This window comes from Dendrobates tinctorius, unplaced genomic scaffold, assembly GCF_039654945.1.
Source record: "Dendrobates tinctorius isolate UK_male_01 unplaced genomic scaffold, ASM3965494v1 ptg000065l, whole genome shotgun sequence".
Classification (NCBI taxonomy): domain Eukaryota; kingdom Metazoa; phylum Chordata; class Amphibia; order Anura; family Dendrobatidae; genus Dendrobates; species Dendrobates tinctorius.
Genome location: NW_027361733.1, coordinates 6,169,832 through 6,194,799, shown reverse-complemented (window position 1 = coordinate 6,194,799; position 24,968 = coordinate 6,169,832). Strand labels below are relative to the sequence as shown.

Here is a 24,968-nt window from a genome sequence, read left to right as displayed (position 1 = left end):
TGTGTCTGATGGCGGGTGGGCCGAACCTGCACTTTCATCTGCAGCTTCCTCTTTGTCACCGTGTAAGATGGAACTGTATATGGGAAGGGTAACCTGAGTTTCATCAGGGTCAGATTCAGGCCTTGTATCGGGCGAGGGGAATGTAGTGGTCTGGGTCAATGTACCAGCAGATTCATCGAGCAGTGGCTGGGCATCAGTGCACTTGTGTCGCCCCCAGGAGTACGGTCGCCACAGTGGCATTACCTTCTTCCTAGGGAGTGTGATGTCATGCTTGGGAGCAACGAAGGATCTCTCTAGCAGGTTAACTGATTGGGCGGCGTTATTCCCACGAGTCATGACCCTCCAAACAGCGTTCATGAAGGCAAAGTGTTTGTTTTACGTGGGCAGTATGGTTGCAAAGCTGAACCTTAAAGGAATGTCCAGAAGGGCACCACCAGGAGTGGAGCCTACAGTTAAATTCGACTCCACCTGGGAAACCTCAACCATGCCAGCTACAGAACAGATGCACACATTGCAAGCTTAATTCCGTTAACGAACGAGACTCCGTCATGCCCCGCGGTCCGAGTCCGGCTTACTAGAGGGACACGTGAGGCTCTGGCACATGAGATTGGCCAATAACTGGTGTGTCATGCCCTTACATGTCCGTGGCTGCATGTGCGCTACACTGAAAAGGCCAGCGTTGTCGCTTACAGGTGCAGATAACCCGCTGAACAACGTTAGTGATGGGGATCACTGATTACAATTATTACCCGCGAACAATGATTTCCCAGTAAGTGCAGGTCAACCGCAGTTCCGGAATTAGGCCTAACCGTCATTCCTGAAAAAATGAAAAACTTACGTATGCAAACCACAGGTGCTGTAGCTTGCTTAACAGCTCGCCAGCCGTTCTCACGCCCAGTATGGATTACACGTGATTGCACAAAGGTGAGAAAGGGTACCGTATCCCCAGATAACATGTATGGATAGTGTACACATTCAAAATATATGTCTATACATCAGGAGGCAGGCTCAGACGGTGTTAGGCCCAGTATGGATTGCACGTGATTGCACAAAGGTTAGAAAGGGTACCGTATCCCCAGATAACAAGTATGGATAGCGTACACATTCAAAATATATGTCTATACATCAGGAGACAGGCTCAGACGGTGTTAGGCCCAGTATGGATTGCACGTGATTGCACAAAGGTGAGAAAGGGTACCGTATCCCCAGATAACATGTATGGATAGCGTACACATTCAAAATATATGTCTATACATCAGGAGGCAGGCTCAAACGGTGTCAGGCACAGTATGGATTTGACGGCCCAGACTACACAGCGGAGGAGCAGGGAGAGGTAAAGATTGCAAATGCTGGGGCCCTGCCCAAGCAAGGGGGGCCCACTCGTGGGCGTCGGTACTGGCACTGGGCCCCTCATAGTACGGCGCTGTGTCTGACGGCGGGTGTGCACCACCACCGTCAGAGACACTTGATTGCACTATGAGGGACCCTGTGCCAGTGCCCGCGCCCAAGAGTCGGCCTACCCACCTGTCCAGGGCAACGGCACTCGCACGGTGTCGTGCGCTAGGTGGTGACCCCGGCCATGGGGGGGGGAGGCAGCACAGTTAGGGAGTTTTAGAAAGTGGCATATGTTGATGTTGGACATTCAGCTGATGCAAAAGGTGAAATAGGTCAAGTCCCAGGAAGAGGTGGACCAAAGCAAGCCATTTTTCTGTCACCCTATGTGTCATCAGGGGAAGGTGGGACAAAATCCTTGGAAACCCATGCATGGTTCATTTTAATGAAGGTTAGATCATCCACATTTTGGGTTGACAGACGGGTCCTTTTTTCTGTCAGGATTGATCCAGCTGCACTGAAGACTCTTTCCGATAGCACACTTGCAGCTGGGCAATCGAGCTCCTGTAAGGCATATTGTGCCAATTCAGGCCAGGTGTCCAGTTTAGCGGCCCAATAGTCAAAGGGGAATGACCTGTGTGGGAGAACATCGATATGGGAGGAAAAGTAGTTTGTAACCATAGTTGACAACTGCTGTCTCCTGTCACTTTCCATCGATGCAGTATTACCAGTTGTGTGAGCGGCACTTGAAAAATCAGTCCACAACATTGTCATGAAACCCCTGTCTCCAACGCCACTTCTGCTGTGTGCACCACGAACACCTCTGCCAAGCTGCCCCCGGCCCGTACGGCTCGTGTGAGAACCATCACCGCTGCTGTGTGCTGGGAATGCCTCAAGCAACCGATTTACCAGAGTTGCTTGTTTATTAGCCAATATTAGGTCAAGGTTCTCCTGTGGCATGATGTTTTGTAATTTGCCTTTATAGCGTGGATCCAGGATGCTGGCCAACCAGTAGTCGTCATCGTTCATCATTTTGGCAATGCGGGGGTCCCTTTTTAGGATCTGCAAGGCATAATCTGACATGTGGGCCAATGTTCCCGGTGTCAATGATGCACTGCGAGTGCTGGTTGGAGGAGCACTTTCTGGCAAATCCACATCCCTCCAGTCACGCACAAACCCTGTACCAGACCTTGCCACGCCAACATTTTCACTTGCCCCACGAGATGCATCCTCCTCCCCTAAGTAATCATCCCCTTCATCCTCCTCCTCCTCTTCTTCCTCCACCTCGTCCAGGAGAGGTCCCTGAGCAGACAATGGCTGAATGTCATCAAGGAATCCCTCCTCCTCATCAACATTGGCTGCAGACGCCTGCTCCTTAAGGTGCGTCAAAGTTTGCATGAGCAGACGCATAAGTGGGATGCTCATGCTTAGGATGGCGTTGTCTGCGCTTACCAGCCGTGTGCATTCCTCAAAACACTGAAGGACTTTACAGAGGTCTTTCAGCTTCGACCACTGCACACCTGTCAACTCCATGTCTGCTCTCAAAGTGCCTGGCCGTGTATCCTCCCACAAATGCATTATGGCCTGCCTCTGCTCGCACAGCCGCTCCACCATGTGCAGGGTGGAGTTCCACCTTGTTGCAATGTCGATAATGAGGCGGTGGTTGGGAAGGTGGAGCAATCGCTGCAGCTTCTGCATACGAACGGAGTGTACAGGCGTCCGGCAGATGTGCGCGCACAGTCTTCGCACCTTCTGGAGCAGGGCTGTTAACTCCGGATAATTTTTGAGGAAGCACTGCACCACCAGGTTCAAGGTGTGAGCCAAGCAAGGTATGTGGCTGAGTTTTGAAAGGGCTATGGCTGCCACAAAATTACGGCCGTTATCACTAACTACCTTGCCTGCCTCAAGATGTACACTGCCCAGCCATGACTCAGTTTGTCGCTGAAAGTACTCGGCCAGCACCTCGGCGGTGTGTCTGTCGCCCAAACACATCATCTGCAACACAGCCTGCTAACGCTTTCCACTAGCTGCTCGATAGGGGGACACATCGTGTGCAACAGTGGCAGCTGCAGATGGAGTGCTCGTACAACTGCGCTCTGTGGACGAGCTTTCGCTTCTGGAGGAGGAGGAGGAGGAGGGTCGAACGCCTACAGCCAACTGTTTCCTATACCGTGGGCTAGGCAGCACTGTCCCACCACCGCTGTCCCCTGTGGACCCTGCATCCACCACATTAACCCAGTGCGCAGTGATGGACACGTAACGGCCCTGGCCATGCCGACTGGACCATGCATCAGTTGTGAGGTGCACCTTTCCGCTCACTGACTGCTTGAGTGCATGGACAATGTGGTCTTTCACATGATGGTGGAGGGCTGGGATGGCTTTGCGAGAGAAGAAGTGGCGACTGGGTAGGTCATAGCGTGGTACTGCATAGGCCATGAGTTCGCGGAAAGCTGCGCTTTCCACCAACCGAAAGGGCATCATCTCAAACGAGATTAGTTTGGCAATGTGGGCGTTCAAACCCAGTGTACGCGGATGAGAGACTGAGTACTTTCTTGACCTTCTCATAGTGTCTGGGAGGGTGAGCTGGACTTGAGAGCTGCATATGGTGGAAGTAGCGGTGGACAGGGCGGACTGAGAGAGGGTTGATGATGGTGATGGAGTTGTTGTTCTTTCTGATGGCCTAGAATCAGTCTTTCGTTGATATAACAGTGGGATTCCCTGACTGCTGTGGCATTGCAACGACACCTCAACATTTGCTGCTGTGCTAACCGGTGGGCTTACAGTGGGGGAAACAATGTAGCGTTGCTGACTACCTTCGTTGTGATCAGTTGCACATGTGGCACTTGAGGTTTGGTGTTGTGTCCACGCTTGCAAGTGCATGCTGGTTAAATGTCTAAGCATGCAACTGGTATTCAAATTTTTCAGATTTTTCCCTCGGCTAAAGGTCTTTGCGCACTTCTTACAGATAACCTTGGCCTGATCATGAGGATTTTGTTAAAAAAAGTGCAACACTGCACTCTTCCTACTTTGGCAGACATTTTGCGGCCTAGCACGCTGTGATCTTTTGACCCTCTGGACAAGCTGTCCAGCAACTCTTTTGATGTTTGGAACCTGTCTTTGGAGTGCTCCGGGCCTGCCAGATAACAGCTGTTGCGATGTCGATGTCTGCTGTGGATGCTCCTCATCTGAGCTATTGGAAGCAGCACCCTCTTCCCCCAATGGATGCCAATCTGGGTCAACAACTGGGTCATCCATCACCTCCTCTTCTATGTCATGTGCACCTTCCTCTGTGTCACCGTGTATGGTGGTATAGTGTGCGGGAAGGTGCACCTGAGTCTCATCAGGGTCAGAATCTGGCTCTGTACACTGCGAGGACAATGTAGTGCTCTGAGTGAATGTACCAGCAGAATCATCCATCAGCGGCTGTGCATCAGTGCACTCCATGTCAGATTCATCTTGGCCTGGGTAATTCACCATTTCACTTGATAATCCAGGCATGGTATGTGAAAACAGCTCCATGGAGTAATCAGTAGTATGGCCTGCGTCATCCTTCAATCTTGGTTGGGGTGAAGGACACAAGGAAAGGTGTGGTTCATGAACATGAGCCTCCAATGACGACTCAGTGCTTTTACTTTTTACAACTGAAGAAGAGGAGGCGATAGAGCTGGAGGCTGAGTCAGCAATGTAAGACAAAACTTTTTCCTGATGCTCTGGCTTTAAAAGCGGTTTGCCAACTCCTAGAAAACTAAGCGTTCGAGGCCTTATGTAGCCAGACGATGACGCAGGCTCAACACCTCCTGCATTCGGTCCTATTTTGCTCTTGCCACTACCATCAGATCCACCACCAACACCATCATTACCAGCTGCCAACCCCCGCCCAATTCCACGGCCTCTTCCACCAGCCTTCCTCATTTTTGGTAGAAATGTAGACAAAATCCAACAAACTATATAGTAATGTAAAACAAGGTACAAGGTGTCTATAGGACAGGGGAGATTATGAATTTCTGCAGACACTTGTGGACACTGGACACTTATGGATTGTGTGAGGCCCACTGAGTATCTGAGCGCTCTGTCACAGGCTCGATGGCAGAGCTGTGACCAAAGTGACTAGAGGATAAGGGAGATTTTTAATTTCTGCACACACTTGTGGACACTGGACACTTATGGATTGTGTGAGGCCCACTGAGTATCTGAGCGCTCTGTCACAGGCTCGATGGCAGAGCTGTGACCAAAGTGACTAGAGGATAAGGGAGATTTTTAATTTCTGCACACACTTGTGGACACTGGACACTTATGGATTGTGTGAGGCCCACTGAGTATCTGAGCGCTCTGTCACAGGCTCGATGGCAGAGCTGTGACCAAAGTGACTAGAGGATAAGGGAGATTTTTAATTTCTGCACACACTTGTGTACACTGGACACTTATGGATTGTGTGAGGCCCACTGAGTATCTGAGCACTCTGTCACAGGCTCGATGGCAGAGCTGTGACCAAAGTGACTAGAGGATAAGGGAGATTTTTAATTTCTGCACACACTTGTGGACACTGGACACTTATGGATTGTGTGAGGCCCACTGAGTATCTGAGCGCTCTGTCACAGGCTCGATGGCAGAGCTGTGACCAAAGTGACTAGAGGATAAGGGAGATTTTTAATTTCTGCACACACTTGTGGACACTGGACACTTATGGATTGTGTGAGGCCCACTGAGTATCTGGAGCGCTCTGTCACAGGCTCGATGGCAGAGCTGTGACCAAAGTGACTAGAGGATAAGGGAGATTTTTAATTTCTGCACACACTTGTGGACACTGGACACTTATGGATTGTGTGAGGCCCACTGAGTATCTGAGCGCTCTGTCACAGGCTCGATGGCAGAGCTGTGACCAAAGTGACTAGAGGATAAGGGAGATTTTTAATTTCTGCACACACTTGTGGACACTGGACACTTATGGATTGTGTGAGGCCCACTGAGTATCTGAGCGCTCTGTCACAGGCTCGATGGCAGAGCTGTGACCAAAGTGACTAGAGGATAAGGGAGATTTTTAATTTCTGCACACACTTGTGGACACTGGACACTTATGGATTGTGTGAGGCCCACTGAATATCTGAGCGCTATGTCACAGGCAGAAATTGGCTAGTGTATCACAAACTACAAGGTGTATGTAGAATTGGGCAGAATTGGAATCTCCCTAGAGTGCAGGTCTGTAAGAACGGAACATGTCCTCGACTTATTCTCACAGAGTGACTCACTGATAGCTTCACTGTGGCTGTGATAACAGCCGTTACACGATACTGTGTGAGGAGCGTACACCGCTGTATGGTGTGAAAAAATGCACGCTCAGTACCTCAGCAGGACAAAAAAAAAAAAATTGTGATTGCTTTTAAAAAAGCAGTTTGCGGAGCAGTGGGTAAACAGCAATGCAGGAATGTCAGGAAGCCTTAGAACGCAGCCCAACAACCAACACCACTGATACACCACTATATAGCCTCCCCTTGCACTGCACAGTGACTGGTGTGTTGTACAGGCAAAATCGCTAGCAGCAGAAGCAGTTTTTTTTTCTTCTTCTCAGCAGGACAAAAAAAAAATTGGGATTGCTTTTAAAAAAGCAGTTTGCGGAGCAGTGGGTAAACAGCAATGCAGGAATGTCAGGAAGCCTTAGAAGGCAGCCCAACAACCAACACCACTGATACACCACTATATAGCCTCCCCTTGCACTGCACAGTGACTGGTGTGTTGTACAGGCAAAATCGCTAGCAGCAGAAGCAGTTTTTTTTTCTTCTTCTCAGCAGGACAAAAAAAAAATTGGGATTGCTTTTAAAAAAGCAGTTTGCGGAGCAGTGGGTAAACAGCAATGCAGGAATGTCAGGAAGCCTTAGAAGGCAGCCCAACAACCAACACCACTGATACACCACTATATAGCCTCCCCTTGCACTGCACAGTGACTGGTGTGTTGTACAGGCAAAATCGCTAGCAGCAGAAGCAGTTTTTGGTGTCTTCTTCCCTGCCTAACGCTCTTCCTACAAAATCAGCAGCAGCAGCAGCTCTCCCTATTCTGAGATCAGCATGAGTAACATGGCGGTCGGCGTGCACGCCCTTTTATACCCCCTGTGACGCCCCCCAAAGCAAGCCAATCACTTGCATGCCCTTCTGAAAGATGGTGGTCACTTATGGATTGTGTGAGGCCCACCGACTAGTATCTGAGCGCTCTGTCACAGGCTCGATGGCAGAGCTGTGACCAAAGTGACTAGAGGATAAGGGAGATTTTGAATTTCTGCACACACTTGTGGACACTGGACACTTATGGATTGTGTGAGGCCCACTGACTAGTATCTGAGCGCTCTGTCACAGGCTCGATGGCAGAGCTGTGACCAAAGTGACTAGAGGATAAGGGAGATTTTGAATTTCTGCACACACTTGTGGACACTGGACACTTATGGATTGTGTGAGGCCCACTGAGTATCTGAGCGCTCTGTCACAGGCTCGATGGCAGAGCTGTGACCAAAGTGACTAGAGGATAAGGGAGATTTTGAATTTCTGCACACACTTGTGGACACTGGACACTTATGGATTGTGTGAGGCCCACTGAGTATCTGAGCGCTCTGTCACAGGCTCGATGGCAGAGCTGTGACCAAAGTGACTAGAGGATAAGGGAGATTTTGAATTTCTGCACACACTTGTGGACACTGGACACTTATGGATTGTGTGAGGCCCACTGAATAACTGAGCGCTATGTCACAGGCAGAAATTGGCTAGTGTATCACAAACTACAAGGTGTATGTAGAATTGGGCAGAATTGGAATCTCCCTAGAGTGCAGGTCTGTAAGAACGGAACATGTCCTCGACTTATTCTCACAGAGTGACTCACTGATAGCTTCACTGTGGCTGTGATAACAGCCGTTACACGGTACTGTGTGAGGAGCGTACACCGCTGTATGGTGTGAAAAAATGCACGCTCAGTACCTCAGCAGGACAAAAAAAAAATTGTGATTGCTTTTAAAAAAGCAGTTTGCGGAGCAGTGGGTAAACAGCAATGCAGGAATGTCAGGAAGCCTTAGAAGGCAGCCCAACAACCAACACCACTGATACACCACTATATAGCCTCCCCTTGCACTGCACAGTGACTGGTGTGTTGTACAGGCAAAATCGCTAGCAGCAGAAGCAGTTTTTGGTGTCTTCTTCCCTGCCCAACGCTCTCCCTACAAAATCATCATCAGCAGCAGCTCTCTCTATTCTGAGATCAGCATGAGTAACATGGCGGTCGGCGTGCACGCCCTTTTATACCCCCTGTGACGCCCACCAAAGCAAGCCAATCACTTGCATGCCCTTCTGAAAGATGGTGGTGACCCGTGCCTATGTCATCACGTTGCCCACAGTGTCCGTGGATCCTGATTGGCTGAAAAAGAGCGCAAAACAAACTTTTGAAACGCGACTTTGGCGCGTAAGTCGCCGACCTCGTGGCCGACCTCATCCTAGGGTTGGGTTTCGTTTCATGAAACCCGACTTTGCCAAAAGTCGGCGACTTTTGAATTTTTTCGACCCGTTTCGCTCAACTCTAATGATTACGCTTTATTTACATAGGACTGACCATTTCGAGCATGCATGAGTTTGATCTGACATTCAGATCGCACTCTGCCATGCAATCAGTGAGTGCGTAGAAACCATCGGACTGCACTCGGATGACGTCTGAGTGCAGTCTGATTTCCACAAACTGGCAGAATGGTGAAGATCGAGACATTTTTTTTCTGCATCTAAGAGAATCAGATTACATTTAGGGCAAACTCTGGTCAGTGTCATTTGCCTAATCGACCCAATTCTGTCGGATGAGAGAACACACTGTCGTCTGCACCTGCCCTAACTTTGTGAAGCAGCGTCTAACAAGCCCCGTCCGCTAGTAAATATGCAATTAAAGTTTGTGACTTAATATTTTTAAAATCTTTTTATTTCCAAAATGTTATTTACTTTTTGCGACAGTAAAAAAATAGTCAGTTTATATATATATATATATATATATATATATATATAAAAAAAAAATATTTAGAACAAAAAATGAAATGGATAAATATGAGTATGGGGTAGGAGTCCTGGGGAGGGCAGTTTAAGCTTCTGAGCAGGGAGGCAAGGGTTTATACAATCAGATTCCTATACTTGGGAGGAGAGAAGGGAAAAGTTTTTTTTTTTTCCTTTGCCACGTCCTCCTCACTTCCTGCAGCCGGTTCCCCTCCTCCCTGCACTGCTCTGTCCTCCCTGTTGCAGTAAGTAGTGCTCACCTATGTTTATCCCTGTACCTGCCACCTAAGCACCGGCTCTGCCGGTCACTGTGCACCCAGAACAATGTGTGGCGACATCCTCCGCTCGTACATGGTTTTGGGCTGTACAGGATTTCAGTCTGTGATGGTAAACGGGTCAGTTCCCATTTGCTGCCCGAAAGCATAGATCTGGGAATGGTGATACATTAAGATCTAGAAGTCTGTTAGAAAGATGCAGGCCTTAACTTTATTTACATGGGACTGCTGGACCTGCATTAGCTACAGATCCTTCTCCACCCCTGGTGGAGAATATTGCTCTGCATGTGCCCCGACTCCGCACTGTCACTGTATCCTGCTCCAGACGTCCCACCCTGTAGGCACTTGACCGGGCGCTTGATGCATCTGGTGGGTTCTGTGCCATGTCTGGGGTCTTTCTGATATTTGTTCACTGTCCCTATTTTTTTTTCAGCTTCACCTACGATGTGAGAACGCTGTCAGTGACCGTCACTGCATCATGGGTACGTCGCATACTGGTAAACCATGCCTTACGCTGATTTTAGATGAAAAGACGATTGTAAAATTATGAACGGTTACGACTACAGATAAGCAAATATCTTGAGTGTGTTAGTCCATTAAGACGGCCTCCTACCTGCCGGGAAACCCCTCGACGCCCCTTCTGATTTGTTGGTTTGGCACAATGTCACCGGTACAGTGTGACGCACACATGATGCCAGCAGATAGGGGGTTTGCATGGGTTCGGTGGACCGACAGCTACTGGCTACTGTGGTAGCCACCGCACCAGGGTCCTGTGAAAAGATTCACTCGTCTCTAGTTTCGACCTGTCATGCGCCATAATTGTGTAGCGTAAATGATAAATGGAAGAAGAAAGAAGGCACAATAATGGTGCACTCTACTGGTATATACACGTGAAAAAAGGCTTTATTGGTAACAAAAAATAGTGCACATACATGATTAAAACATTAAAAATACTAAAAAGACAAAAAGGCTATCAGGATTCATAGTACCATATACAAGTAGAAATATTACTGCTAGTCACCAGACAATACAAATGGTGCCTTGTACTATTTATTGACTAAATTGCAAAAAAAATATATTAAATGTTGATCCATAAAATTGATACATATTAGCAATATAAACACAATGAGGGTCTCACATAAAATAAAACAGAGAACCCTTTTAATATACATGTCAGCATAATAAATATCTCATTACAAAAAAAGGACTAAGAATCTCAGCCTAGCATGCAATGCTACTGTGACATCTAATATCACCCAAAGATATCAATTGAATATGCTTAAGAATAAGGTGCAGCATACTCACCGGGTACTTAACACAGAGCCGCATGAATAATCCCAACCATCCGTACGCGTATCGCTACCTGCTGTAGCTTCGTCAGGGGAAGATGTTACAAAAATGCTTGTGTCGGGTATAAATAAGGGTAAGTGCACTTACCGCCATTACCAAGATCGTCAACGCCAGTGTTGGCAAGCCAGGGACAGCGCTACAACATCCTGATAAACTATAATAACTGCCCCCATGTCTATAAGCGTGCGGTTCACCGTGTGTGTCACATGCTGGAAGTAGGTCACTGCATATGCTCATACACAACCCATCAGGCATCGCGCTATGTACCACATATCCCAATGTGTGTTCAAGTCCGGTCATTTGCTACTGCGCACGTGTCAAAAGATAGAACAGCAGGGTCTGTCAGCGGGCGGTTCACCGTGCGTGTCACATACTGGAAGCGGACCACTAGACATACATCTCCCAGCCCACACGACCCATCACTCATCGTGTTATGCCTCACACATCTCAAAGCTCATTCAAGTCTGGTCGCCTATCATTGCGCATGCGTCAAAAGATAGAACGGCAGGGTCCAATAACTCCGCCTTACTAAGTTCAACATATGTCCGCTCAAGAGGTGACGCGCATGCGCCACAAAATCAATAGGCCGCATTCAACGATACTGCCACACAATAACAACCAAATGAACACTGTCATATCTAATTCAATAATTAAAAGCAATGCGCCTTAATTATTACATTGTCTTCCTATGTAGCCATCGTGCGATGCCTCCATACTTTTCAAACTGCAACAATGGGAACCCACATATGCACATATGAACTCTGTTAAGTTCCACATATTGTGGTATAAGTACATATTATCATATGTCACAGTGCTCAAACCGGTATCACAGCTCATGCGCCAAAAAAATGAGAGAAAACTAAGCACAATAGCTTGGCTTCACTTAACTACCCTATAAGTACTAAAAAGGGGGAGAAAACACGGGATATGGCATAACATAGGATGCCGAGAGCAATCGAGAATGAAAAAGACTACACCAAAAATCCAGAGTGATTAAGGAGTGTAACACTACAGTTAATATTATGTACAATTATGTAGTATCTCTACATAACCCTAATGATATACAAACTAGCACTACATAACTAAGTCATGACATCAAGAACCCTGTATACAATAGATCTTCGTTAATGCCATGAGGAGCCACTGACTTCAATTTGTAGATCCATCTCGTCTTAATTGTGTAGAGTAAATTGTTACAAAGATCGGACCATATGGCCAAAAATGCTCAACTGTCATAAAATTTTGTAGCTGGCAAAAAAAAATCGTTTCTCTTTAATATATAGACAGAAGTTCATCCGTTGCATTTATTAGCATTTTTGGGCACTGTCCACACCCGCACTAACAATTGTTATCTTCTGTGACATTACCTGCCAGAACAATGAACCATTAATCGATCGTACAATAATACATTAATGAATTTTTACTTGATCCTTGTTACATGTAAATGTATGACTGCCATCGTCGTGAGATCGCTTCTGGTGATCGTTTACCACTGATCTGATGATCTACTCATCTGAACCCAGCTTTATACGCCAATCACAACTTGCTTTGCAGCCTCGGCTCTTCTATTCCATCGTGTCTTAGGCCTTGCTTATACGTCTGGGATTATTTTATTATCATTTCCACAAAAAAAGTACCCATTTTCATTACTGGTTTCTGAATTTCATCCATTTTTGGTCCTGGTGTCCATTCTTACCATTCATTTTTCTCACGTAAGGACAGCACATTTCCCCAAAAATTAATATAATAAGCCAAAGGATAATTCACATATCTGTGGTTCGCAGTCCAAATAAGGAGCGTGATATATGGTCTGGTCTAAGAGAACCTCCTCTTGGCAGACGTCATCCGCGCTCTTCTTTTGGGTAGCTGGCCTGGCACAACGTCACATGTACAGGTCCATCACGCCACAACGATGACATTGCGCTAGTCCAACTAGTCACAAGAAGAGCCGCTGTCCAATTTTTGACTGCTGATCCTTTTGTTCTCTAAGGGATAAGTCACCATCTGCGATGTTTTGCAGTGGCTCCTTCATAGAGAGTACAGGAGTGCTCTCTCTGTTGGTAAGAGAGTCAGGTAAGATAATTGTGTGTGACCTCACCTTATGTGTCATCTGACCTCACAGCTAATTATTTTCTCTGGCTTTCTTTCAGGTATCCCAGCAGTTCATCTCATCTTGGCAGCTACAGTGTCGCTGCTTGGCGGCCTGATCTTTGGGTATGAGCTCACTATTATCTCTGGGGCTCTACTACACCTGAAGAATGAGTTTCTTCTCACGTGTTTCCAGCAGGAGGTCCTGGTCAGCGCTGTACTGGTGGGAGCCCTGGCAGCTTCCCTGGTGGGCGGCTTCCTGATTGACCGTTCTGGTCGGCGGACTTCTATACTGGCCAGCAATGTAGTGGTCCTGAGCGGCAGCGTCATTCTAATTTTGTCTGGATCTTTCTGGTGGTTGGTCATCGGCCGTTTCACTATTGGGTTGGCCATCTCCGTCTCTTCCATGGCTTGCTGTATCTACATATCTGAGATTGTCCAACCTCACCAGCGAGGCATGCTGGTATCCCTCTATGAGACTGGCATCACCGTGGGCATTCTACTCTCCTACGCTGTAAACTATTTCATGTCTGGCTGGAAATATATGTTCGGTTTGGCAATTTCTCCAGCTTTATTACAGTTCATCAGTGTCTTGTTTCTTCCGTCCAAAGCTTCTAAGGTGAATCTCTCAGACCAAGAATCCCACAATGGACTCATTCAGCTACAAGACTTTGAGGAGGCAGAAGATCTAAAGATATGTTCATCCAACAAAGTCTACTCTTTCTGTGACCTCTTTGGCAAAAAGAATAACATGAGGACTAGGACTTTGATAGGGGTAGGGCTCGTACTGTTTCAGCAATTGACCGGCCAGCCCAATGTCCTGTACTATGCCTCCACAATCTTTCGCTCAGTTGGGTTCTGGAGCAATTCATCAGCCATTCTTGCCTCTGTTGGGCTTGGTGTAGTCAAAGTTATTTCTACTCTGGTTGCCATGAGTTGCGCAGACAAGGCAGGGAGGAGAGTTTTACTTCTCACCGGGGGCATTATTATGGCTATCTCCATAACCGGAATAGGATGCGCCAGTTTTATGATCCAGTTGGATTCTCACAAAAGCTGTGAGTCCTTGACACAAGTTAATGCATCTACTCATCCTTTAAACTCTACCATGGATGCACTCACGGTGTCCTTTCACGCTCAGATGAATGACCCTGAGGTGTTTAACACAGAAATGGTGAGCGCTCACACAGCCGGAGTGACCGGTCCCAGTAGAGGGCAGACAGAGCACACAGATCCATCTGTCACAGATCGCACGTTGCACAGCTACTCTGTTTTGAATTGGATTACTCTGTTGAGTTTGATGGCGTTTGTAAGTGCTTTTTCTATTGGATTTGGACCAAGTAAGTGAAAAGCAAATAAGTGCGTAAGAATTAAAGTGATTTGTGGATTTCTCAAGTCTGGCACGGGCGATACAAAATCTGATGGCTACAGTTACATGTACAGGCTTTGACTTGGAGTGTATAAAACTTCCTTAAAAGGGTTCTCCAATACTGTTACCGTAAATTGTATCTGTCTTTCAGCAGGTCCCCACGTATGGAGCAGGCCCATAACCTGAGCCAGATCCACACAAGGTAGATGCTAGCTAAATGAAACAGTTGGCATCTGTATCTAAGAGCTGCAGCTCAGCTCCGCATGCTGGCTGCTGTTAACCATTTACATGTTTCTGTCAATCTATGACACCAGCATTCAAGTAGCGCCGTTACCTTGTGTTCACTGGCTCACATCGGCTCCCAGCAACCTGATTTTGGGGAACTGATGGGGTACTATGGCAGCTAGGAGCCAGCTAAAGGTCCCCATCATTGTTAACATGATACCCCTGTGAAGCTAAGCCATTAGCTTAGCTTTATAGCATACCATGGTATACTCTGTATACTCTAATACTGTTGCATTTCAGTACATAGTATAAGCGATGTGCAGGATCAATACCATACTATACTAAGGGGAGTAAAAAAAAAAACAAACCTTTTTTTTAAATAGCTAAAAAGTTTTACTTAAATATGTAATTATTGAAATCATCCCCCTTTTCCCCAGTTAAAAGTGGAAGATCGATTTATCAAAGTCTAATATTTAACGTATACGGTAAACACCATAAAGAAAAAATTGAAATGTCAAAATTATTTTTTTTTCTGTTGCCACAAATCATTAAAAAATACAATAAGAAGTTACCAAATTGTCTTATGTACCCCAAATTGGTATCAATAAAATCATCAGCTCGCCAAGAAAAAGACAAGTCCTCACACAGCGAAAATCGACAGAAAAATAAAAACGTTACAGGTCTTGGAAAATGGTGACACAAACGAATATGTATATATATTCTTCAAGGCAGTCTTGGCTCTGCTCTCCTGCAGCTCCTGATGCTTTTCTCACTTGTAATTTTGTCCACAATGTTAAAAAGTATATAAAAAAAAAAAACCCACAAAACAACAAAAACAAACCATATATTTGAAGGGTTTTTTTTTACATTTTTCACACTTTTTCTAACTTTTGCTAGGGTGAAAGCTTAGGTTATTGTTAGGGTAATAAAATTGTCACAAAAAAACCAACAATTAAATATTAAAAAAAATCATAATTTATAACTACATCTTTTATCTAATTTCGTAAAAAAAAGGGCCATATTAGCTATACTCATATATGTCTATATTGGGGCGTGTAGAAACGCCAATAATGTGCATTAGATACTGTATGTTATACTGTAGTCTACAGAGTAACATCCAATTTTCAAACATGATTTTCTTTGTCTTCACACATCAATATATTTTAGATCGGGGCTCAGTAGCGTATTTGGTATTCATGTAGTCAGAACAAATACAGAAATAAATGTAGAGGCATAAAAAAGTAAAACTTCATCGGGCTACGGACAATTTCCACAGAGTTATTAACTGTGAAGTAAGGCGTAACGCAGAAAAAATTGCTAAATTTCCTTTTGGTCATTTTCCATTTTTGGTAATGTTGTGTCCCCAGGTTCAGTTTGTTGTTAAAAATGCAAACATAAAACAAACCGAGCTTTATTCACCCTTCTCAGGTCCAGCACAGTCTCTATTGCTGCTCCTGGTGTCTGTTATTGTCTGCAGCGCTGATATCACATTGACAGTGCTGCAGCCAATCGGCTATATGGCACAAGCCTCACAGAGCTGCTGAACTCACTAATTGGCTGCAGCGCTGTGTACGCGACGTCAGAGCTGTAAACAGTAACAGAGGCTAGGAGCAGTGTGGGAGATGTAGTGCTGGACCAGGGGAGGGTGAGAGAGGATCAGTTTTCCACGACCAGAAAAAAAAAACCCTTTTGAGCCAAGAAAACCTATTTCAGAGTCACTACCATTGAATAAAAACATTTTTTTAAGGATAGGTGGTCATAAGCCTGAACAAGCCCTTTAATGAATCCGCATGTCCCCTCTTTCTTCCTCCAGTGACCTGGTTGGTCCTCAGTGAGATCTATCCTACTGAAATCCGGGGTCGAGCCTTTGCCTTCTGTAACAGCTTGAACTGGGCCACCAACCTGCTGATCACCATGTCCTTCCTGGATGTCATCGGTGAGTCACACGGAGCGCTGTTCCCACTGCACAAATCCTGCTGACTATGGAATAAACTATGTTGCACCCTCCTCATCCGCTCGGCATTCAGTGTCCACTCCAGCACACCGCTATCATCAATGACTCTTCCTTAGGCCTGTTTCACACATCAGTTTTTCCTGTCAGTCTAAATCCGCCAAAATAGCGGAAAACGGATCCGCAGGCAGACTGACAGAAACGGGGGACAGCGGATCGGCGGATGTACGGATCCGCTGATGGTAAAAATTTAAAGGAACCGCGCCTGGGGAAAAAGAAGAGAAAAAAAAATAAAAAATTCTCTCTCTCTCCTCCATTTCTGCCCGATCTCCTCCCTCATGGCATCGCGCGATCTCCTCCCTCATGGCATCGCGCGATCTCCTCCCTCATGGCATCGCGCGATCTCCTCCCTCATGGCATCGCGCGATCTCCTCCCTCATGGCATCGCGCGATCTCCTCCCTCATGGCATCGCGCGATCTCCTCCCTCATGGCATCGCGCGATCTTCTCCCTCATGGCATCGCGCGATCTCCTCCCTCATGGCATCGCGCGATCGCTACTCACCCGCATCCCGCGAGATGACCGCTCACCGCAGATGCCCGCTCTCTTCCGGATACCTCTACATCCACCGGTATTAATTTTTGATTTTTTTTTTCTTTTTCCCCCAGGTGCGGTTCCTTTAAATTTTTACCATCGGCGGATCCGTACATCCGCCAATCCGCTGTCCCCCGTTTCTGTCAGTCCGCCTGCGGATCCGTTTTCCGCTATTTTGGCGGATTTAGACTGACAGGAAAAACTGATGTGTGAAACAGGCCTAAGCTGCATTGGTTGTTGGAGTCTGACATCGTCTGGAATCCTCCACTATGGTCTCGTCAGAGGCTTGCGTTACTGATGTATTGCTTCCCCATGCTTTACACTGCAGTGCTGCTTGTTCAGATTGGTTGCTGTGTATAATCATCTGCACAGCAGGGAAGTCAGTAGATGGAGAGGTAATACATTAAGGACACAAAATTTTGACTAAAACTTGAGTGAGGATAATATTTTAAAAGATGGGGAGGATCCTCTGTAAATGGAAGGAGCATAGAGTTCTTTGTTAATAGCCATCTCTACGCCACTGCTTTGTTCTCAGTGTTTGCCTGCAAAGGTTCACATAACCACTGCAACCAATCGCCGACCACAGCCGGGCTGATGAGCTCAGTGATTGGCTGCAGCGGTGACATGTGTGATCCCAAACAGTCAGGTTTAGCATAATGGTTACCCTATTACTGCGAGGTTTATCCCATTAGGACTGAAGGCATAAATGAGTGATAAATGCATATCACACCTCTGATAGATGTGGGTCCCAGAAGAAAAGGGTCCACTAATTCACAATGGCCGATACTCCCCAAAATACAATGCAGAGTTGGCTATGCTTGCCTTTTGGCTTTTAACATGACGTCTATGGGAGTTAGAGAGAGTCGCGTAAGGGGGCTATGCACTGGTTGGGTTGAGGCCGGTGGTCCTGTGACATTGGCCCCAATGTTGTCGCATTGGTTTACTTTGTCCTGTCGTCTTTACTTCCCAGAGTCCATAGGCCTGTCCTGGACCTTCCTGCTTTATGGTATCATGGGAGTCGCTGCCATAATTTTTGTTTACGTATTTATTCCGGAAACCAAAGGAAGAACATTACAGGAGATCGATGAGCTTTTCTCAGACAGAAGGTGAACCATGATTATTAGCCAAGGAATTACGGATATGATAGAAATCTCTATCCTTAAAGGGAAGCTGTTATCAAAAAATGATCCTTTGTGTAAATCATATTTTTGTGTTACATGTATTTTTAAAATTAAAAAAAAGTTTCAATTTTTTTAAAATTCCTAATCTTGCAATTTTCCACTGAGGTTTTTTTATACTCGCACTTTCTCTCTTTTCTGGAAGAGTTTTCAGCAGATTCCTTATCAGCATAGGCTAGATGACCACGACAGCTTATAATACAGGATCCACCAATCACAATAGGCGATGTCACAGTTCCCTCTCCCTTTACAATGACCTTTGCCCAGGCTCATTAGACACTTGAATTCATAAGATAGGGTCAGGATCTGCCCGTTATGGCTGGTTATATGTGTTGATTCCTGAAACAATAGGAAGTTAGTCTAAAAGAAATCCTCAGTGGCCAGTTTGAAATTTGCAAGATTTTTATTTTTAAAACAGATTATTATTTTGAAAAAAAATGTAACGCAAAAATCTGACTTATGCGATGACATATTACCTTTAATTACACTTGATCATAGGTGCAATCATTTGTGCAAGCGCCTCTCATTTGACTGGTGACAAATATCTGTAAGAGCAAACCCCTCCCAATCCGCTGTTCACAGCTGTTAGTACAAGCCCCTCCCAATCCGCTGTTCACAGCTGTCAGTACAAGCCCCTCCCATCCCGTTGGTCACAGCTGGCAGTAAAAGCCCCTTCCATCTCACATGAGACACTTGTCAGCTATCATTATTTCATAAATGGCTTTTCCCATTTCTTCTTCCATGCAGTCTAGTTTTTAGCCCTGTGACCCCTCTCTGGGGACCCTTTGGCTGAGCCGTACCCTTTGTGAGATCCACATAATCTGTTCACGTTCTGTTTTTTTGCTGTTTTGTTTCTGTTTGATGCCATCTGTGGAAAATGTTAGAAAGAACCGCACATAATTACAGCGGAGCCATTGATGTAGAGCAAGGGCGTCTGATTGCTGCATGGTTCCCGGTTTCTGGTTTTAATGCTCACAAATCCTCAGTGATTATGGCAGCCTCATTCCTCTAAGTTCACAAATCTTTTCTTCAAATCATTTAGCTTTTTTCCATTGTCTTGGGGTCTTGGCTTTTGGGTAGAGATGGCAGCTGTGCACCCGACCACAAATGCCTGCAGCTCATTGGCGTGGAGCAGCCATGGAAAATATCTGCAGTGCAGGAGAACTAATGAGGCTCGACAGCGGGATGGAGGTGTAAGGAGATGATGTATATAATACCCACGTTCCCCCTTGAAAACATGCGTATTGTTGTAATGTGTATTGTTGCGTGCGTTAATAGTGTTGGTGTTGCAAACTGCCAAGCTGTAGGGAGAGTTAATAACTTGGACTAGCCCAGAGTAGGAGAGGCTAAAGTGAAGGGACAGAAACAGTTTCCTGTTTGGATGTCAGATAGGGCCCAGCAGGCAGTAGAAGCAGACCTAAGGTCTGAGCAGTCAGCAGTGCTGCGTGACGTTGGTGTTCCTGAGTGGTGTGGAGCCTGAGGCAGTGGATAGTTTGATCCTGAGTAGAAGTGATTGAAGGACAGAGTAGTCAACTAGAGATGGTCCTTTGACAGGACACCTAGCAGTATGGCCCCGAGTTCGCAAGTTAAAGAGGTAATGGGCCAGGACGGAACTGGAAACACAAGACAAAGAGAGCATCCTGGGTGGAAGTTCCAAGCCGTCAGCAAACAGAGGAGCTAACATAAGACCATAGTGGCAATCTAGCTTAGTTAAGGCAAAAAGGACATGGAACCGCTTGCTGATGTGCAGCACTCCAACGTACTGGACTGTGGTACCGTTAGTGAGAACTAGGAAAGCTCCTGAAGTACTGTGCTGGGTTATGGTGAAGAGAGAAGAATTAGTTGAGGCAGAAACCAGCGAGCATAGAGAAGGAAAGAGGCTGTACATGAATATTCTCTATGTTCTTAGAGAAACGTCTGTGAAGTTATGAAACTGCTATTATACATACGTAGCTCCCACCAATTGATGTTCAGTATAAGACTGTTTACGTTTGATTGGTGGTCTCCCTCATTGAACTTTTCACCATCTGGTTCTGGCCAACCAAGGTATCATGTGACCTGCAAGTGAGTAGTGCCTTCATAGATGACGCCCACATACCCAACCGGGACTCCCACCTCCATGTAGCGTGCAGGGGCGTGAAAGACAAGCACCTCGCCCACTGCTACTTCCCTGAGCCTCTTAATAATCGTCTATGTATGATATCTATCTATACTGTATAAAATACAGTACATACCGGATTCAAGGGGCCTCCATCTTGCTGTCGAGCCTCATTAGTTCTCCCGCTATGCAGGAAACCATTGCTGGAAATAATGGCAGGATGTAAGCAAAACCCTGACTCCAACAATTTACTATCTACAATGTAAAGTGCTGCGGAATATGTTGGCGCTATAGAAATAAAATTTTTTATTATTATTATTATCTACGATACGAGTATTGTTGTTCTCACAATTTTCTGCTTCAATGTACTTAAATCTTTTAGTTAGATGTTCCTCTGGTTACTGAAGTACAATTATCAGAATTTCATAAAACTTCAGCTCTGATTTTAGTTTTAACCCTTCACAACTCAAGATTACAGCCTTGTCCCCTATTTTCCAAGACTTCTGCCCTTCGCCCTTGCAGGTGGCTATCAGCTTCTGGTCCAAAGGTCCAAATCCTGATTGATGACCACCCATTCTTGTCTCGTCAGTGCTGGGTGTTCATCACAGTTTGTTCTTGTCTGTCCATCTGCTTTTTGAGGACTGACCACAGGTTCTCTATGGGATTAATAACTGGGGACTTTCCTGGCAGTAGACCCAAAATGTCAAGGTTTTGTTCACTGAGCCCTGAGTTATCATTGTGATAAGCTCCAAGCACTGATGAGACTAGAATGTAATAGGCCATCAGTCAGGATTTGGCCCAGAAGCTGATAATTGTACTTCAGTAACCAGAAAAACATCCAACTAAAAAATCGATAAACACTGAAGCTGCAAACTGTGCGAAAACCAATATTTGTGTCAATCTCAAAACTCTTGGCCACGACTGTACATGGTTAATGGAATGAAATGGCAAAAAACAGCCACTATAGTGTACCCTGATAGGATACCATTATATATCTATGGCATTTATTCTGACTTTTTTTTTTTTCCAGATTTCTTGCCAGAAGTCGGACATCGGAAATATTAGGGCAGAAGAGTCAATCATCTTGTCATCGATACAGAAAATTGGCGCAATCCTCCACATCGGACTCCAGCACCTCCAGTGACCTTTAATAGCATATGGAGGTCAGACATGGATGCTGGTGCCTTTAATGCCACGGTGGACATGGTGCTATATAGCTGCAGTCCGACTAGGAACACTCCGGTCAACATTACTTGCGGTTCTTCCTAGACGGTGGTATTAGTGCTCCAGCCGATAAGTTATATACTGCTCTCTGAGAATTGCCACCTAGTATTACGGTGTTGCCAGTGGCGTAACTTGAAGCTCGTAGGCCCCGATTCAAAATCTACAACGGGGACTTTCATAGTATTGGTCTTTTAATATGGGCCAATGGATCTTTAGGACCCCCCTAGTCTCCGGGGCCCGGGTGTGATATCAGCCACTGCACCTATTATATTTACGTCTTTGGGTATTGCTGCAGGTATCGTCATTGCTCAGGTTCAGCGCAGACTGTCGGAATTATCTGTGCAACTCTCCAGCTTCTAGACATGGTGCCCCCTGGTGGTGGCCAACGATGTTGTATCGGATGTTTTTATTTGTAAATTTGGAGAACTCTCCATATTAAATGTGATTTTATATTTTTCATGTAGTTGTCATTATTTTCAGGAGTCATTGGATTCTCTGTTTCCATGTGTACTTGAGGATGAATTATATTTCCATTTTTGTTTTAAATTGAACATCATGAAAAGTTCTCCAATTTTCTTCTCTCTGCTACCTCTCAGTGAATCAAAACTGATTTTTTTACATCTATTCGGGTCACTTCTTACAGCCAAAAACTTGTTATGTATTCAGTCTAGAGAATATTTTGTATCTTGGACTCCAGAGAGTTTGTCTGCACTAATATGCTGTAGAAAAATTATCGAGACAAAAGAGAGACTTGTGCCGCTGATGTGTTCAGCTCACGTTCTAATCTACACAGTAAACCTGTAGCAAATACTCAGCAGTGTGAGAAGGACTAATTCAGGATGTAAACAAGAATAAAGATATTCAATGACAGCAAGTGGAGATCTTAGAAATAGGGAAAGGAAGCACAAGGTACTATATTGTATATAAGAAAGTCACTGAATTATTTGCAATGGGAGGGTTTCTCTGTGATTTGGGGCCGTACAGGGGAAGTAATAGTTGCTGCAAAAGACAACACCCCACCACTGATCCTCGATTTAGACAGACACTGACTTCTACAGTAATATAATTTCTTCTGACTCTCATAGGAGGAACGTTTCTCCTTGCAGAGAGTGCCAAGCCAGTGTAAGGAGACTTATAGGCCATGCATTAATCCTCTGGGAATTTAATTATGAAAATAGCATCTTGTAAAGAAAGTGGATTTGATCTACGGCCCCACCTATAAGAGGTAGCAATCCTATAACTCAGTATCAACCCTTTTATGAGCCTTTGCACATGACTTCAGATAAGAAGCCAAATCAGAAACTCCATTTGTGTATTTCGGGGTGTTGCGCCTCCTCAGTGCAAAACAAGAGATCTGTTTTTGGCTAGGTGAGAAGCTTCTGACTGAAGGTCTAAGGGGGAATGTTTCTACTTGCGTAGAGTACCAAGCCGATGTAAGGAGATTTCTAGTCCATGCAATTCTCCTCTGGAAATTTAAATATGCTAATACTCTGCAAGGAAAAAGCTTCCCCCTTAGACCCACAGTCAGTGGTCTGTCACCTAGTCAAATCAGAACTGTTTTGCATTGAGGAGGGGTATCTTCCTGAAACAGGTGAAAGGCCACTGAAAGAGTCTAAGGGGAACTGTTTCTCCTTGCGTAGAGTGTCAAGTTGGTGTAAGGAGACATATAGGCCATGCAGTGCTCCTCTGGAAATGTAGATATGAAATTAGTCTCTTGGCACACTAAGAAAGGAGAAATGTTCCTCCTTAGACCCTCAGTCAGAGGCCTCTTATCTAGCCAAATAAGATACTTTGCTTTGCACTGAGTAGGAGCAATATCCCAAAACATATGCCTGCAAACTAAGGGTACCATTACACTTAGCGATGCACCAGCGATCCCGACAACAATATGGATCGCTGGTGCATCGCTAAGTGGTCACTAGTGAGCTGCCACACAGGCAGATCTCACCAGCGACATAGCAGCGGTCGGGGGTCGCTACTTACCTGTCAGACGCGGCGATACTGACGTCCTCCCGCCCGCGTCCATGCGTCGCTCGTCGGCGCCACAGGAAGCCCAGTAGGAAGCGCCCAACGAGAAATGGTCCAGGACGTTCTCGCGCGATCAGCGAAGGACAGCGGAGGAGCCGGTCGGAGGTAAGTATCACACATAGCGATATCGCTAGCAATATCTCTGCTACGTCACAAAACCAGTGACGTTACAGTGATATTGCTAGCGATATCGCTATGTGTAATGGGCCCTTAAGATGCTGGTTTGGCTTCTTATCCTAAGTCATGTGGAAAGGCTTGTTAAAGGGTCAATATTGACTTTTAAGATTGCTACATCCAAAAGGTGGTGCTAGTGATCAAGTGATCTTCCTTCTGAAGAGGCTTTTTGCATATCCTTCTGACCGTGGCATGCGGATGTAGTGTTGTGTTCACTATTCTAACCCTGCATTGGGACGTTTTAAGGTTTAATTTCTCCACTAGGTGGCAATGATGTCCTTCCTCCAAGTTCTGTGCTGTCACTTTAATTGCCGACTAATAATCCTCTGCTTTAATTGCCTTTAGAATGTGAGTCTCTGATCTAATCTATTTTTATAGGGCTCATTACAGTTACCCTTTTATTTTTACCTAAATTTGCTGTTGGGCCAAAATAATCAGCTCACAATTTACCAATTACACGTTGCCGGCTGCAGGAAGCAGATGTTCTAGTCCGAGAGATGTGCATATAATACAATATGTGTGATGTATCTGTGGATATTATTCATCCTATCCATCTCTGCAGGACATTGGATCGCAACATAAAGATATTTTTTAAGCAGCTGTTACCAGTCTAGATTATGAAAATAGTTGTTTTTTTTTTTTTTTTAGTAACATCTACTGTATATAGAATTGCGTTCATCAATAAGTCATACTTCACGTCAAACAGTTAACCATGCCGCCTTTAGGCTGTGTGCCCACGTTGTGTTTTTTAAGAGTTTCCGACGCGCATACACATGCAATCCTATGGGATTCCGCAGTTGCTGTGCCTATGCTGCAGACTTTTCCACTGCGGAATCGCATAGCGGTAAAATCCGCAGCATGTCCATTAATTCTGCAGAATTGCGGCGATTCTGCCCCCATAGGATTGCATTGAAACACTCACTTTACGTATGTGGCTATGCCCACCATGCGTAAAGTGAGTGCTTCATGTGCAGATGGTACCCAGGGTCTGGAGGAGAGGAGACTGTCCTCCATGCCCTGGGTACCATATTCCTGTAAAAAATAGAATTCAAATAAAAAATAGAGACATACTTACCCTCTAT

The 24,968-nt window shown here is 45.6% G+C and overlaps 1 protein-coding gene across 11 annotated transcripts in view; it reads left to right on the top strand.

Annotated features, from left to right (window-relative positions):
* The window catches only part of SLC2A10 (solute carrier family 2 member 10), a 42,352-nt gene extending 20,211 nt beyond the window's left edge, over positions 1-22,141 (top strand). For 3 of the 11 annotated variants that reach the window (XM_073580573.1, XM_073580572.1, XM_073580568.1), the window contains exons 2-6: positions 10,045-10,093; positions 13,112-14,386; positions 16,454-16,576; positions 18,155-18,290; positions 21,491-22,141. In XM_073580573.1, the coding sequence (XP_073436674.1) occupies positions 10,090-10,093; positions 13,112-14,386; positions 16,454-16,576; positions 18,155-18,290; positions 21,491-21,611 (1,659 nt within the window). In that variant the 5' untranslated portion in view covers positions 10,045-10,089 and the 3' untranslated portion in view covers positions 21,612-22,141. The other 8 variants (XM_073580574.1, XM_073580570.1, XM_073580571.1 and 5 more) reach the window with 8 other exon arrangements.
* The last annotated feature ends 2,827 nt before the right edge of the window (positions 22,142-24,968 follow it).